The sequence below is a fragment of the Jaculus jaculus genome, chromosome 19 (genome assembly GCF_020740685.1).
Source record: "Jaculus jaculus isolate mJacJac1 chromosome 19, mJacJac1.mat.Y.cur, whole genome shotgun sequence".
NCBI classification, from domain to species: Eukaryota; Metazoa; Chordata; class Mammalia; order Rodentia; family Dipodidae; genus Jaculus; species Jaculus jaculus.
In genome coordinates this window covers 55,073,163-55,089,511 of record NC_059120.1, presented here as the reverse complement: position 1 = coordinate 55,089,511, position 16,349 = coordinate 55,073,163, and the positions used below count along the sequence as shown (strand labels likewise).

Genomic DNA, 16,349 nt, shown 5'->3' with positions numbered 1-16,349 from the left:
AGATTCCCTGCTGACTCAGTGAAAACCAGACTGGAGAAAGGGAAACTAACCTCACTGAAAAACATGAGGGTTGGGTGTAGGGTGCAAGCCTTTAATCCCAGCACTCAGGAGGCTGAGGTAGGAGTGTCGCTGTTAGTTCAAGGCCAGACTAGGGCTAGAGTGAGTTCCAGGTTAGCCTGGACTACAGCAAGTCCTTATCTCCAAAAACCAAAGAGTAAAAATAAATAAATACAAGAGGGCTGGAAGCCAGGCATGGTAGTGCATGCCTTTAATCCAACCCCAGCACTCGGGAGGCTGAGGTAGGAGGATCGCTTTGAGTTAGAGGCCATCCTGACACTATATAGTGAATTTCAGGTCAGCCTGGGCTAGAGTGAGACCCTACCATGGAAAAAAAAAGGGGGGGGCGGGTTGCTGGAGAGCCGGCTCAGCAGTTGAGGGGCTTGCACACAAAGCATACATACCAGAGTTCGATTTTCTCGGGAGGCAGAGGCAGGAGGATCTCCGTGAGTTCGAAGCCACCCTGAGACTACATAGTGAATTCCAGGTCAGCCTGAACTAGAGCTAGACCCCACCTCAAAACCAACAACAACAACAACATCAACATCATCATCATCATCATCATCATCATCATAATGACATCTTTTGACTCTCAAATCGTAGACTTAAGAGAGTAGAAATAATAATAATAATAATAATAATGACATCTTTTGACTCTCAAATCGTAGACTTAAGAGAGTAGGGGGTCCTGATCCCAGCGAGTGCACTAAATAACCAAGATTGCTGGCTAGGTGCTCCCCAGGCGCTGCGCAAGCGGCTGCTAGAAGCTTGAAGACAGTTCCGCGCAGGACTTGGAGCTACTCGACACTCCGCTGCTCTTGCCTGTGGACGCCGGACTTCCGCCATCCGCGGCCGGGCGCAGGTTATGGAGCCGAGCACCGAGCTCCGCGATCCCGAGCTGGGTGCGGGGCTGCTGGTGGCGGCGCCGTCTCCATTGGCGAGATGAGTTTGGCTGGGGGCCGAGCCCCCCGGAAGACCGCTGGGAACCGGCTTTCTGGGCTTCTGGAGGCCGAGGAGGAAGATGAGTTTTACCAGACGACATATGGGGGTTTCACGGAGGCAAGAGCCGGGCCTAGGAAGAGGGAGGGGAGGAAGCGGAGTCTTGAAGAGGAGAAACCCTTGGACAAAGAAGGGGGCGGGGAGTCCTGAGGAGCTGCGGGGGCTTAGTACTCTCGGTGATGGGAGGGGGCGACCCTGGGGAGTCCCGGTTTGGAGAGCCGTTGTGGAGGCCGGGGAGTCGGGGATGAAGGAGCTTCCCAGAGCACCCCTAAGCCCGGGAGAAACCGATATTGTACTTCTCTGGCTGCATGCATCCATCTCACCGTGCTTCTGTTGCCTGCAATACAAAGGCATCTCGCAGTCTGTCTGTCCATCCGTCCCACTGTATTTACTCGTTGTCCCACTACCGGGTCATTCACCTGAGATACAGAAAAGTAGAGAAAAAAAAAAAAAAGTAAAGCAAATTAGCCCCCCCCCTTTTTTTTTTTTGCAGCTTTCAAGTTTCAATATAATGTTTTCTTAGATGATCCTTCGTGGACTGGCCTAACATGTTTCAGTTCATAATGAAATCGGGTTTGTTTCCTTTTCCATTTTGCGGTTAGCGTGTAAAGTCTGTCACGTTACTCGTTTGTTCAGTTGGTTATACACCTGTGTGTCTGGATGGTGCAGAGACTTGCTAAATTTTTATTCCTGAAACTGCCCATTTGTTAAATTATGTGTTGAGTACCCGTAGCAGCCCGCCATAGGTGGTGGTTTGGGCAGACTCGAGGGAAACAGCATTAAAAACACTGCCCTGCCGGGCATGGTGGCGCACACCTTTAAACCCAGCACTCGGGAGGCAGAGGTAGGAGGATTGTCGTGAGTTCGAGGCCACCCTGAGACTACATAGTGAATTCTAGGTCAGCCTGAGCTGAGCTAGAGTGAGACCCTACCTCGAAAAAAATAAAAACAAAAAACCCACTGCCCTAAGGAAGGGGGTGGACCAGTGGTGAGAGCAATTGTTAGTGTGCTCCCTACTCCCTCTGGGTGTTTCTGTTCGCAGCACCAAGGGAGTGCCAGGGCAAACAAGCAACATGTCCTTACATATTTCGTTATCTCAGTGGAGGAACTATGTAGTCAACCAAGTCAACTAAGATACTGCATGAAGGCTGGAGAGATGGCTTAATGGTTAAGGGGCTTGCCTGTGAAGCCTAAGGACCCAGGTTCAATTCCCAGTACCCATACAAGCCAGCGCACAAGGTGGCACATGTGTCTGGAGTTCATTTGTAGTGGCTGGAGGCCCTGGTGTGCCCATATTCGCTTTTTCACTCAAAGAAACAAAATATTAAGTGGAAACATAGGAAGCTAAATTAACACAGGAAAGTGGTTGATGTGGACAGCCATTGCTGGGGGAATAACATTAAAAGTTGAGGACAGCCGGGCGTGGTGGCGCATGCCTTTAATCCCAGCACTCGGGAGACAGAGGTAGGAGGATCGCCATGAGTTCAAGGCCACCCTGAGACTACAGAGTTAATTCCAGGTCAGCCTGGACCAGAGTGAGACCCTACCTCGAAAAACAAAAAAAAAAAAAAAAAAAAAAAAAGTTGAGGACAGCCGGGCATGGTGGCGCACACCTTTAATCCCAGCACTCAGGAGGCAGAGGTAGGAGGATTGCTGTGAGTTTGAGGTCACACTGAGAGTCCATAGTGAATTCCATGTCAGCCTGGGCTAGAGTGAGACCCTACCTCAAAAAAAACAAAACAACAACAACAAAAAAAAGTTGAGGACAGGGCCAGAGAGAGCTCAGCCTCTAAGGCACTTGCCTTCAAAGCCTAACAACCAGGGTTCGATTTCCAAGTGGCTCACATGTATGTCTTTTGTTTGCAGTGGCTAGAGGCCCTAGTACACTCATTCTCTCTGTGCTTACAAATAAATAAGTAAAAAAAGATTTAAAAAAAATTGAGACAGCCAGACATGATGGCACAGGCCTTTAATCCCAGCACTTGGGAGGCAAAGGTAGGAGAATTGCTGTGAGTTCAAAGCCCACCTGAGACTACATAATGAGTTCCAGGTCGTCCTGGGCTAGAATGAGACCCTACCTTGAAACAATCAACAAAAGTTGAGAATATGCTGGGCATGGAGCACATGTCTTTAATCCCATCACTGGGGAAGCAGAGGTAGGAGGATCACTATGAGTTCAAGGCCACCCTGAGATATCATAGTGAATTCCAGGTCAGCCTGGGCTAGGGTGAGATCCTACCTTGAAAAAACAGCAAAAAAAGTAAAAAGAAAAAAAAGAAAAAGAGAGAAATAAAAAGAGAAAAGTAGAGCTTGGCTGAAGAGAAGAGAGGGAGCAAGGTTAAGTTCATGGAGAAGGTAGCGTGTTAAAGTATTGAGATTCTGGTGGGAGACCTGCAAACTACTCCATGTTCCAGGAGAATAAAGATTGTAAGCCTGGAAGTAGTAGGCCTGAGCAACATTTTTTGTTTGTTTTTTCTTTAGCTTTCTTTTTTGAAAACAGACTGGAGAGATGGCTTAGGGGTTAACGCACTTGCCTCTGAAACCTAAGGATCCACGTTCGACTCCCCAGTACCCACATGAGCCAGATTCATAAGGTGGCACGTGCATCTGGAGTTCACTTATAGTGGCTGGAGGCCCTGACACCCCCATTTTCTCTGTCTGCCTTTGTCTTTCTCAAAATAAGTAAATACATAAAATATTTTAAAAAAAATGATCTGGGGGCTGGAGGGATGGCTTAGCAGTTGAAGCATTTGCCGGCAAATCCAAACGACCCAAGTTCAATTCCCCAGGACCCACATAAGCCAGATGCACAAGGGGGTGCACGGATCTGGAGTTAATTTGCAGTGGCTAGAGGCCCTGGCGTGCCCCCCTCCCTCTTTCTCTGTCAAATAAATTAATTAATTTTAAAAAATGAGCTGGGCATTGTAGCTCATGCTATAATCCCAGCACTAAGAGACAGAGGTAGGAAGATTGCCATGAGTTTCAGGCAACCTTGAGACCACATAGTGAATTCCAGGTCACCTTGGACTAGAGCAAGAATGCTTCCTCAAAAAATAAAAGTAAAAAATAAGTAAGAAAAGAAGAAAGAGAAAAGAAAAAAGTAGTTCTCCCCAGGCTGGTCTCAAACTCTGGGCATTTCTTCTGCTTCTGAGCCCTGGGTTACAGGTATTTGCCACCACATTTGGCCAAACTTTGTAGGGCTTTGTGAGCCATGTTAAGGAATTTGGCTCTTCAGAGGTTTCATGATTAAGTTTGTGATTTTATTTTATTTTTTATATTTTTATTTATTTATTTGCAGGTATAGAGGGGAGAGAGAAAGAATGGGTTCGCCAGGACCTCTCCCTGCTGCAAATGAACTCCAGATACATGGGCCACGTTATACATCTGGCCTGATGTGGGTGCTGGGGAATTGAATCTGGGCTGGCAGGTTTCGCAAGCAAGTGCCTTTATCCACCAAGCCATACACACACAATAGCCAAACAAACTGGATACCTTTAATCCTCCCACTCTTGAGAGGCTGAGGTTGGAGGATCACTGAATTAGAGGCTAGTTGAGGACTACAGAGTGAGTTTCAAGTCAGCCTCTGCTAAAGATCATGGCTGAACCTGCTTACCCCCACAAAAAAAAAAAAAAAAACAAAAAACACACAGCCAGGTGTGGTGACACATGCCTTAGTCCCAGCACTCAGGAGGCAGAGATAGGATCACTGTGAGTTCGAGGCCGCCCTAAGACTACATAGTGAATTCTCGGTCAGCCTGGACTAGAGTGAAACCTTACCTCGAAAAACCAAAACATAAAAAATAAATTAATTAAAATAAGTTGAAACACAAGCACTTAGGAGGCCGAGGGAGGAGAATCATAAGTTCCAGCCAGTCTGAGCTACAGAGTGAGACCCTATCTTTAAAAAAAGAAAAAAAAAATCAATCTAGAGGCTGGAGAGATGGCTTAGTGGTTAAAGGTGTGGTGGTGCATGCCTTTAATCCCAGCACTCGGTAGGCAGAGGTAGAAGGATCAGCCATGAGTTCAAGGCCACCCTGAGACTACATAGTGAGCAAGACCCTACCTCAAAAAAAAAAAAAAACAAAATAAAACAGGGCTGGAGAGATGGCTTAGTGGCTAAGCACTTGCCTGTGAAGCCTAAGGACCCCGGTTTGAGGCTCGATTCCCCAGGACCCACGTTAGCCAGATGCACAAGGGGCCACACGTGTCTGGAGTTCGTTTGCGGAGGCTGGAGGCCCTGGCACGTCCACTCTTTCTCTCTTATCTGCCTTTCTCTCTGTGTCTTTCGCTCTCTAATAAATAAATAAATAAATACGAATAAAAATTTAAAACAAAACAATCTGTAATGGGAAGAGTCTAAAGGGAACAGTGGCTGCTAGAGACATGGAGAATAGGCTGGGTTGGGGGTGGTGCCTAGGTAACTTGCCTAGCATGTCTGAAGAGCCCTGGCAATACCAAGCAGTAAATAAAATGGGGCGTGTATTTAAAGGGAAACCAAGAAAATTCAATCCACAAGACTTGATGCCTGACTAGGAGTCATCATTTTATTTACTCAGCTTTAATCAACTAGTTTAAAATAGATCCTTCTCGTCCTCCTCCAAGGCTCATTTTCCTATTCTTGTCATTTTACGAGTCGTAATTTAATATGTACCCTTCATGTTTCCAAAAAGGATTTGAGAAGGCTTACAATATAAACAAAAAGTAAGAATAGTAAAAATAGAGTCAGCACAGTGGCTCATGCTTGTAAACCCATCACTTGGAGGCTAAGGTAGGAAAAGTGCTCTGAGAGGCTAGCCTGAGCTACAGAGTGAGTTCCGGGTCATCCTGGGCTATCGTGGAGACCCTACCTCCAAAAATAATAAATAAATACAGATTAGAAGTAATTATACCAAGAGCTAAAATGGTAGTGGCTATTGATGTTAAAAATTTAGCTGTATGGGCTGGAGAGATGGCTTAGCGGTTAAGCGCTTGCCTGTGAAGCCTAAGGACCCCGGTTCGAGGCTCAGTTCTCCAGGTCCCACGTTAGCCAGATGCACAAGGGGGCGCACGCGTCTGGAGTTCGTTTGCAGAGGCTGGAGGCCCTGGCGTGCCCATTCTCTCTCTCCCTCTATCTGTCTTTCTCTCTGTGCCTGTCGCTCTCAAATAAATGAATAAAAATTTAAAAAAAAAAAAAAAGAAATGGCTTAAATTACGGGTTGGCAAGCTTTTTTTAAAAAAAAAATTTAGCTGTAGCCTGGTGTGGTGGCTCACACCTTTAATCCAAGCATTCCAGAGATAAGAGGTAGGGTCACCATGAGTTTGATGCCACCCTAAGACTACATAGTTAATTCCAGGAAAGCTTGGGCCAGAGTGAGACCATACCTCAGAAAGAAAAAAAAAAAAATAGCTATGAGCAGCCATGGTGGTGCACACCTTTATTCCCAGCACTTAGGAGGCAGCAGAGGTAGGAGGAATGCCATGCTTTCAAGCCAGCCTGAGACTACTTAGTGAATTCCAAAGCCAGCTTGGGTTAAATGACCTTACCTTGGAAAAAAAAAAGAAGACAAATTTTTTTCCACATTGAATCATAGGGATTTTTTATTTTTCGAGGTCGGGTCTCACTCCAGCCCAGGCTAACCTGGAATTCACTATGTAGTCTTGGGGTGGCTTTGAACTCATGGTGATCCTCCTACCTCTGTCTCCTGAGTGCTGATATTAAAGGAGTGCGCCACCACACCTGGCTTGAATCCTAGGGATTTATCATTGCATACCTTATTATATAAGTTATATAAAATCAGCAGGAAGTTGGTAAATTAAATTTTCTTAACTAGTCATGTCCATAATGACAATATAAGCCATAGCAATGGTGGTATGTCCATAGTTTAGTGGAGGCATTCAGGCTGGGCACTAAGCTGATGGGAACTTGATCTACTGACCTTCGGTAATACGGCTTAATACTGGTTTAGAGCTGAGGGAATTAATACGTTTCCAGTCTGTGACAGACATCGGTTGGTAGGAAATGATGGCCATCAGGTCAAGATTAAATTCTGGCGGGCTTGACGTTTCACCCATTTGTTTTCTTTTGGCATCACTGATTGAAGAGAGCCACACTCTTGAAGTGCCACCCAGCCGGCTAGCTTCCCTCCCTGAAGTGATTTTCCCTCATTCCAATGTGCTGCCATTGTAGCCTTAACCTCAAGATCTCAGGTTATACCTCAGACTCTGCTGTAGCCCTTCTGCCTTCCACAGCTCTGAAATGCCCCTTGTTACCCAAGGAAGCACTCAGATATTTTTCTGTCCCAACATACCTGAGGAATGATCACATATTTCTCCCCATAACTACACCTCAACAATGCCCACCAGTGATGGGACAGGTAAGGAGAGGAGAGGATTGAGAATCAATGGCCTACAGACTAAACTCATAACTTTCAAAAGCTAGGTGTGGTGGTTCATTCCTGTAATGCTAGCCCTCAGGAGGCTGAGGTAGGAGGATCTATGAGGTCGAGGCCAGCCTGAGCTAGAGTGAGACTCTACTTCAGAAAAAACAAAAAAGGTTTTTGACCTTGACATGTTTTTGCTTTTTCCTCTTGCTTGTATGTGTGTGTGGTATATATATGTGTACATGTCTCCACGGTGCCCCATGAACTCAGCAGTGAGGTATGCTCATCTGCAGTGGTCAGAGTGAAATGTTAGGTGTCCAGCCCATCAGTCTTCCACCTGTTCTTACCTGAGCTTGAGTCTCTGTTTCCCTATGGAACCGTTACAGACACCCTCATGGCCAGGCCAAGCTATTTCTGTGGCTGCTGAGGATGGAACTGTCTCTCGGGCCTCATGTTTATAAGGAAGTGCTTGGAACCACTGAACCATCTCTCCAGTCCTTAGTTTGACATTTAAGTGTTGACATAGACTAAATGCAGTCTTCTTTTGAAATCCTATAGGCCTTCAAGGCAGTCACTTGGAAAGAAGCTATGCTGAAGCCAGAGCAGTCAACCAGCTAGGCTGCTTCTTGGGTCTAAATCCTTTTTCCAAACACATGCTGATTCATGCCTGCTTTTCCACCTGCCTGTGATAACAACCTTCTTGTGGCTGTCTAAACACTACCCTTGTGTAACTCAGGACTCATGCCTTTTATCCTTTAGATGTTGCCAAAGATGACCTTGAACTCCTTTTCCTTTCTTTCCGCTGCCTCCATCTCTTTCCCAAGTGCTGGCATTGTGCACATGTGCCAGGTCAGCTGAGGGCTGTTTTTTTTTTAATTTTTTTATTTTACTTTAATTTTTTTTTTCAAGTAGGATCTCCCTCTAGTCCTGGCTGACCTGGAATTCGCTGTGTAGTTTCAGAGTGGCCTTGAACTCACTGCAGTTCTCCTCCTGCTGCCTTCCAAGTACTGGGATTAAAGGTGTGTGCCACCTTGCCCAGCTATTTTTTGTTTGGTTGGTTGTTTGTTTGTTTTGTTTTTTGTTTTTCGAGCTAAGGTCTCACTCAAGCTCTGACCAGGAATTCACTGTGTAGTCTCAGGGTGGCCTCGAACTCACGGTGATCCTCCTACCTCTGCCTCCCAAGTGCTGGGATTAATTTGCATGAGTGAGGGGTTAGGGAAGAGGTACTCCAGCCTTTTGCTGCTTCAAATGACAGCCTGTCCTGCTTTACATGAGTGGCTGGGACTTCATATGGATGGCTGGGGAATTGAACCTAGGACTATAGGCTTTATAACCAAGTGCTTTTAACTTCTGAATAATTTCCTCAGCCCCAGAAAAATTAAAAAAAATTTTTTTTTCTCAAGGTTGAGTCTCTCTAGCTCAGGCTGACCTGAAATTCATTCTGTAGTCTCAGGGAGGCCTCCTCATACTGCTGGGACTAAGCATACACTACCACACCTGGCTTTTTGTTGTTGTTAAGAGACAAGGTCTAGGGTGCTGGTGGCGCACGCCTCTGATCCCAGCATTCGGGAGGCAGAGGTAGGAGGATCATCATGAATTCAAGGCCACCCTGAGACTACAGGGTAAATTCCAGGTTAACCTGAACTAGAATAAAACCCTACCTCAAAAAAACCACCTCTGAAGGGCTGTGATTACAGGTGTGTGCTGCCATGCTGGTTTATGTGGCAGTGGGGATCAAACCTGTGAATGTCTGGCGAATGCATTCCCATCTGAGCTGTGACCTTAGCCCTTTTGAGATGGAATCTTATAACAATCCTTCTGTCTGAGTCTTCTGAATGCTGAGATTACAAGCATGAGCCACCATGTTGTTATATAGATATAGATATAGATATGGGTTGGAGACATGGCTTAGCAATTAAGGCGCTTGCCTGCAAAGCCTGTGGACCTAAGTTTGATTTCCCAATATCCACATAAAGCCAGACGCACAAAGTGGCACATGTATCTGGAATTTGTTTTCAGTGGCTGGAGACTCTGGTATGCCCATTCTCTTCTCCCTTTTTCTCTCTCTATCAAATAAATGAAATACTTAAATTTTTAAAATTTGCCAGCACTCAGGAGGTAGGAGGATCACTGTTAGTTTGAGGCCACCCTGAGACTACATAGTGAATTCCAGGTCAGTCTGAGATAGAGTGAGACCCTACCTAAAAAAAAAAAAAAAAAAAAAAAATTGCCAGGCGTGGTGGCAGCATGCCTTTTTTTTTTTTTTTAATTTTTTATTTATTTATTTGAGAGCGACAGACACAGAGAGAAAGACAGATAGAGGGAGAGAGAGAGAATGGGCGCGCCAGGGCTTCCAGCCTCTGCAAACGAACTCCAGACGCGTGCGCCCCCTTGTGCATCTGGCTAACGTGGGACCTGGGGAACCGAGCCTCGAACCGGGGCCCTTAGGCTTCACAGGCAAGCGCTTAACCGCTAAACCATCTCTCCAGCCCGGCAGCATGCCTTTAATCCCAGCACTCAAGCAGAAGTCAGAAGATCTCTGTGAATCTGAGGCCTGCCTGAGATTACATAGTAAATTTCAGGTCAGGTCAGCCTGGGATAGAGCAACATCCTACCCTAAAAAACAAAAACATGGGGCTGGAGAGATGGCTTAGCAACTAGGGCATTTGCCTATGAAGCCTAAGGCCTTACCTTAGATTCCCCAGTACCCAGCAAAGCAAATGCACAAGGTCTCACAGTCGTCTGCAGGGCTAGAGGCCCTGGCATGCCCATTCTCTCTACTCTGCCTCTCTCTCTCAAATATATTTTTTCAAAGCAATTATTTTTGGAAGCAATGTATTACAGGTAAAACTGGCAGTTAAGCTTGGGAGAGGGTAATATGGAACAAAGGCCATCAGCTAGAAAGGCTTCGCCTGTGGGAAGTGAAGGGATGTGGTGGGAAAGAGAATGGGGCATCCCTGTCAGGATGGAGAAGAAACAGCTCATTGCCAGCCAGGTCTCACCTCCCTGTGTCCCCAGGAATCTGGAGATGATGAATATCAAGGGGACCAGTCAGACACAGAAGATGAGGTGGACTCTGACTTTGACATCGATGAAGGGGATGAGCCTTCCAGTGACGGAGAGGCAGAGGAGCCAAGGAGGAAGCGCCGAGTAGTTACGAAAGCCTATAAGGTACCAGAGGAGCCCTGGCCTCCCTTTGTTCTTACTTTCTCCTCCAGGTCAGCGCCCGTACACCAGTCCCGGTTTCTACTGTTCTGGTTTTTGTCTGCTGAGATTCTCATCGTTACTCTTCTCTTTGCTATTTTCTGATGTATGATTCTAACCTGTATCCAGGAGCCTCTCAAGAGTTTGCGGCCTCGAAAGGTCAGCACCCCAGCTGGGAGCTCTCAGAAGGCCCGAGAAGAGAAGACCTTGCCGCTGGAACTGCAGGATGATGGTTCGGATGGTGAGCAGGGAAATATGAGTCCACTTACAACATTTTAATGTGGTAGTGAACTATTATTTCAGCTTTTTAGGTTTACTGAGGTTGAGTACTATGTTATGTAAGGAAAATCTTTATTAAGAAATACAACAAGGGGCCAGGTGTGGTGGCACATGTCTCTAATCCCAGCACTCAGGAGGCAGAGGTAGAAGAATTGCCATGAGTTCGAGGCCACCCTGAGACTACATAGTGAATTCCAGGTCAGCCTGGGCTAGAGTGACACCCTACCTCGAAAAAAAAAAAAAAAAAAAAAAAAAACAGAATAAAATGAAAATGTTAATAGTAGGCTACATGAGTATTATTTGTACTATTGTAATTTTGTTGTAAGTTTGAAATAGTTTCCAAATATAAAAAAAAAAATCAATAGATAAAGAAAAAAAAATGAAGTTAAAAATTCCCCCCTTCTCACTTTTTCCAGGTCGGAAGTCCATGCGTCAGTCAACAGCTGAGCATACACGACAAACGTTCCTCCGGGTTCAGGAAAGGCAGGGCCAATCCCGCCGGCGAAAGGGTCCCCACTGTGAGCGACCACTGACCCAGGAAGAACTGCTCCGGGAGGCCAAGATCACGGAAGAACTCAACTTACGTTCACTGGGTTAGTTGGGGGTACAGATGCTGAGGGGCATAAGAAAGACTAAAAACTTAGAAGATGAGAGAACAATGTTGTACTCGGGAGGTGGAGGCAGGAGGATCAGAAGTTCAAGGTCATCCACAGGGACATAGTGGATTGAGTTTGAAACCAGCCTAGAATGCCTGAGACTCTGTTTAAAAAAAATTAAAACAGCTGGAGAGATGGCTTAGCGATTAAGGCACTAGCCTGTGAAGCCTGAGGACCCAGGTTTGATTCCCCAGTACCCACTTAAGCCAGATGCTCAAGGTGGCGCATGCATCTGGAGTTCATTTGCAGTGGCTGGCGGAAGGCCCTGGTGCACCCATTGTCTCTCTCTCTCAAACTGGCAGGCTTGGTGGCACCTTTCATTGCAGCACTCAGGAGGCATAGGTGGGACTGCTGTCAGTTTGAGGCTACCCTGAGAGTGCATAGTGAGTTCCATGCCAGCCTGTACTAAAGTGAGACCCTACCTTAAACAACTGAAATCAGTAACTGCAGCTGAACATGGTGGCTTGAATTTGTGATGCTCTTATATCGACCCACCAAGTACTAAGATCACGTTTGAGGCCAGCCTATGCTACAGAGCAAGACCTTGTCTCCCCATCTCTTGTAACAAGGGGAAAACTTAGTAGCAATAGTTATTTTGCAAAATAACTTGTTTTATGTTAAGCATTCATTTCTTTTGGGTAAGTTTGGTTTTTTTTTGTTGTTGTTGTTGTTATTGTTTGTTTGGGGTGTACAATAGTACTAGCTTTCCTGGAAACATTTTCATAGAAAATTTTTTTTGGCTTTATTAATTGGTTTGTTTTGTTTTTTGAGGTAGGGGGGTCTCACTATATAATATTTGAAAGCAGAAAAAGAAAGAGAGTGTGGATGTGCCAGGGACTGTTGCCACTGAAGACTCCAGACACATGTAACACTTTGTGCGTCTGGCTTACGTGGGTACCGGGGAACTGAATCTTGTCCATCAAGCTTTGCAAGCAAGCACCTTTAACTGCTGAGCCATCTCCAGCCCCACTTTTACTCTTGAGTATTCTTTTTTTTTTTCAGTATTATTATTTATTTACTCATTTGCAAGCAGAGAGAGACAGAGGAAAATAGGCATGCTAGAGTCTGTAGCCACTGCAAATGGACTCCAAATGCATGTGCCATTTGTACATCTGGCTTTTCATGGGTACTGGGGAATTGAACTCAGATTGTTACATGCAAGTGCCTTAACCGATGAGCCATCTCTTTTGGTTTTTCAAAGAAGGGTCTTGCTCTAGCCCAGGCTGACCTGGAATCCACTATGCAGTCTCAGGCTGGCCTCCAACTCACGGCGATCCTCCTACCTCTGCCTCCCGAGTGCTGGATTAAAGGTGTGCACCACCACGCCCGGCTCCTCTTGAGTGCTTTCACTCCAGGAGCCTTTTGCACTCTTGCAGCATATCTGGCCTGTACAATTGCTCTACTTCTGAATAAAATTCTTTGCCAGTTTGAGAAAAAAATAAATAAAAATGCCAGGCTTCATAATCAAGATGAACTCAGCCACTTCAAGTTGGGACTGAGCAGAGTGGAAGCTTCTGGCAAAGGCTTCAGTTGGTGAGGAAGTAAAAAGGGAAAGGAAAGGAAAGGAAAAGGTTCAGGGTCGGTGCTGCCTCTTATCTCAGAGGAGAAATGCTGCAGGAGTTTGAAAATAGAGGTGACAAGGGTGTTACCATGGGATTTTTTTTTTTATATAATCATGGAAGTTGTTAATATAAAAATTTTTTTTTTTTTTTTGAAAAGAAAATAGAGGTGAGGTGGCTTATGATAGAGCAAGGACTTTCCAGGGTATTGTGGAAGTGTTTTTGAGAAAGAACAACTGGGAGGTTGGCTCAGGGGAAAGAAAGCAGTCAGAATTTAAGTACAAACTGGGCATAGTGGTACAGGCTTACAATCCTAGTACTTGGGAGGTTGAGGGAAGACACTCACAAATTCAAGGCCAGCATCGGTTACGTGAAGAAGCAGAAAAGCATCTGCAAAAGAGGTTCAGTGGTTCAGGCATAGAATGGTTTTCAGTAGGACTCTGTGGCTCAATGATTAGACTTTAGGAAGGGCCAGGAACATTTTTTACATATAAATTGTATTTTTAATTTTTGTTAATTTTTATTTATTTGAGAGAAAGAAGCAGAGAGAAAGAGAGAATGGGTGTGCCAGGGCCTCTAGCCACTGCAAATGAACTCCAGACACATGTGCCCCCTTGTACATCTGGCTTATGTGGGTCCTGGGGAATCAAACCTAGGTCCTTTAGCTTTGCAGGCAAGCACATCAACCACTAAGCCATCTCTCCAGCCCAAAATTTATTTTTATTTGATTTATTTTTTGAGTGAGAGAGACAAAGAAGATAAATAATGGAGAATGAGCATGCCAGGGCCTCTAGCTATTGCACATGAACTCCAGACACATGGGCCACCTTGTGCGTCTGGCTTATATCAGTACTGGGGAATTGAACCTGGGTCCTTAGGCATGCCCTACCTGCTAAGCCCTATCTCTAGTCCAGGAATGCTTTACTGTATTCATTAAAAGTATTTATTGAGTGCCAATGATGTGTAGCTCCTATGAGTTGTGGTCACTGCCCTTCATGAGGAGTCCTCTGTCCAGCAGTTGTCTCAGTGCATTGTCATAGAATGGGGCGGGTAAATGCAGAGTGTAACTGGCCATAGGGAAGAGGAGACTTGGCGATGAATGGCTGAATAGGACAGTTGTCAGATTGCCTTATAATTTCCTAATTTGTGTGTATGTGGTTTGCATGGTTGATAGTAATTAGATTGATATATAATAAAGGTCATGCAAGCCGGGCGTGGTGGCACACACTTTAATCCTAGTACTAGAGAGGTAGAGGTAGGAGGATCACCATGAGTTCGAGGCCATCCTGAGACTACATTGTGAATTCCAGGTCAGCCTGGGCTAGAGTGAGACCCTACCTCGACAAAACCAAAATAAATAAATAAATGAAGGTCATGGGACCTTCCCACACTATGGTGTGGGAAAGGAGAAACTGACCATTCCTTCATTTCTCCTTTTTACCCTGAAGAAACATATGAACGACTGGAGGCTGACAAAAAGAAGCAAGTTCACAAGAAGCGGAAGTGTCCTGGGCCAATAATCACCTATCATTCAGTGACTGTGCCACTTGTGGGGGAGCCTGGCCCCAGGGAAGAAAATGTGGATGTAGAAGGGTGAGTGAATCCAACTGTGTTCTTTTTGTTTGTTCGGGTTTTTTTTTTTTTTAATTTATTTATTTGCTTGTTTTTGTTTTGTTTTTCCAGGCAGGGTCTTGGTCTAGCCCAGGCTGACCTGGAATTCACTGTTTTCTCAGGATGGCCTTGAACTCAGGGTGATCAGAGCTCTGCCTCCCAAATGCTGGGATTAAAGGTGTGCACTACCACACCCAGCTCTGTTCTGTTTATTCAGTTTTTTGTTTGTTCGTTTCTGAGGTAGGGTCTCACTCTAGCCACGGCTGGCCTGGAACCCAGATCGATCCTCCTACCACTGCCTCCTGAGTGGGAGCCGGGATTACAGGCTATGTGCCTACCTTGCCAGGCCCCAGCTGCATTCAAGTTCGTTCAAGTCCTTATACTTTTTGCTGTTGTTCCTTAGTGGGTTTTTGGGGGGTGAGGCATGGTGAGGCAGGGTCTCACTCTAGCTCAGACTACCCTGGAACTCATTGTGTAGCCCAGGCTGGCCTGGAACTCACAGAGATCCTCTCACCTCTGCTTCCCGAATGTTAGGAAGGCTTGCACCACCAAGCCTGTCCTTGTTACTTTTCTTTTTTAAAGTTTTGATGGAGAGTGGAGTTTCAAATGGGAAAGTGGGGGGGAGGGAGGGAATTAACCATGGGATACTGTTTACAATTATGGAAGTTGTCAATAAAAATAAATAAATTTTGTAAAAAAAGGTTTCACTCCATAGTTCCAACTGGCCTTGAAATCACTATATAGCCCAGGCTGGCCTACAATTAGCAGACCCTCTGCCTCGACATCTTGAGTGCTGGGATTACAGGTGTGAGTGTCCACACCTCGCCTGGCTTGTTTCTTTCTTCCTGTACACGTTGCCTTCTCCTCAGCTCAGTGGTTTTCTCTGTCGTCTGCTCTTAGACTTGATCCTGCTCCCACAGCTTCTGCTTTGACGCCTCGTGCTGGGACAGGGCCTGTTGTCCCTCCTGCTCGCTGCTCTCGCACCTTCATCACGTTCAGTGATGATGCAACATTTGAGGAATGGTTCCCTCAAGGGCGACCCCCAAAGGTCCCCGTTCGGGAGGTCTGTCCAGTGACCCACCGTCCAGCCTTGTACCGGGACCCTGTCACAGACATACCCTATGCCACTGCTCGAGCCTTCAAGATCATTCGTGAGGCCTACAAGAAGTACATTACTGCCCATGGACTGCCACCCACTGCGTCGGCCCTGGGCCCTGGCCCACCACCTCCTGAGCCACTCCCTGGCTCTGGTCCCCGAGCCTTACGCCAGAAAATCGTCATCAAATGAAGATGTCTGATCCTTAGAAACCACTCTCCTCCCCTGACCTGGAGCTTTTGACTATTCTAGTCCATTGTCCTCGCTCGTCTTGCTCAGTCCTTTTCTGTATCTCTTTCCCATTGTCCTCTACTTCCTTCTGGTTATGTCGTGTTTTTTTTTTTAATCTAATAAAATGGAAAAATCCTTTTGTCTGGTGTCTGTGGTTGAATGCAAAACGTATTTATGAATGTGAGTATATTTGAATACTTGGGATTTTTATTACTTTATTTACTTATTTATTTATTTATGAAAAAGAGAATGGGCACACCAGGGCCTCTACCCATTGCAAACAAGCTCCAGATGTATG

The 16,349-nt window shown here is 45.7% G+C and overlaps 1 protein-coding gene across 1 annotated transcript; it reads left to right on the top strand.

The window, feature by feature from the left end:
* The first annotated feature begins 933 nt into the window (after positions 1-933).
* Vps72 (vacuolar protein sorting 72 homolog) lies at positions 934-16,171 on the top strand. The gene is made up of 6 exons (XM_045138377.1): positions 934-1,116; positions 10,434-10,586; positions 10,749-10,860; positions 11,315-11,491; positions 14,562-14,706; positions 15,625-16,171. Exons 1-6 carry the CDS (start codon positions 1,000-1,002, stop codon positions 16,010-16,012), a joined length of 1,092 nt encoding a protein of 363 aa, XP_044994312.1. The 5' UTR covers positions 934-999; the 3' UTR covers positions 16,013-16,171.
* Positions 16,172-16,349: the final 178 nt, after the last annotated feature.

Bases quoted from the DNA above. Each gene is read 5' to 3' on its own strand.
- Vps72 (XM_045138377.1), top strand. From the start codon at position 1,000: ATGAGTTTGGCTGGGGGCCGAGCCCCCCGGAAGACCGCTGGGAACCGG. The intron at 11,492-14,561 runs GTTAGTTGGGGG...TTTACCCTGAAG, and splicing joins ACTCAACTTACGTTCACTGG to AAACATATGAACGACTGGAG. The intron at 14,707-15,624 runs GTGAGTGAATCC...GTCTGCTCTTAG, and splicing joins GAAAATGTGGATGTAGAAGG to ACTTGATCCTGCTCCCACAG.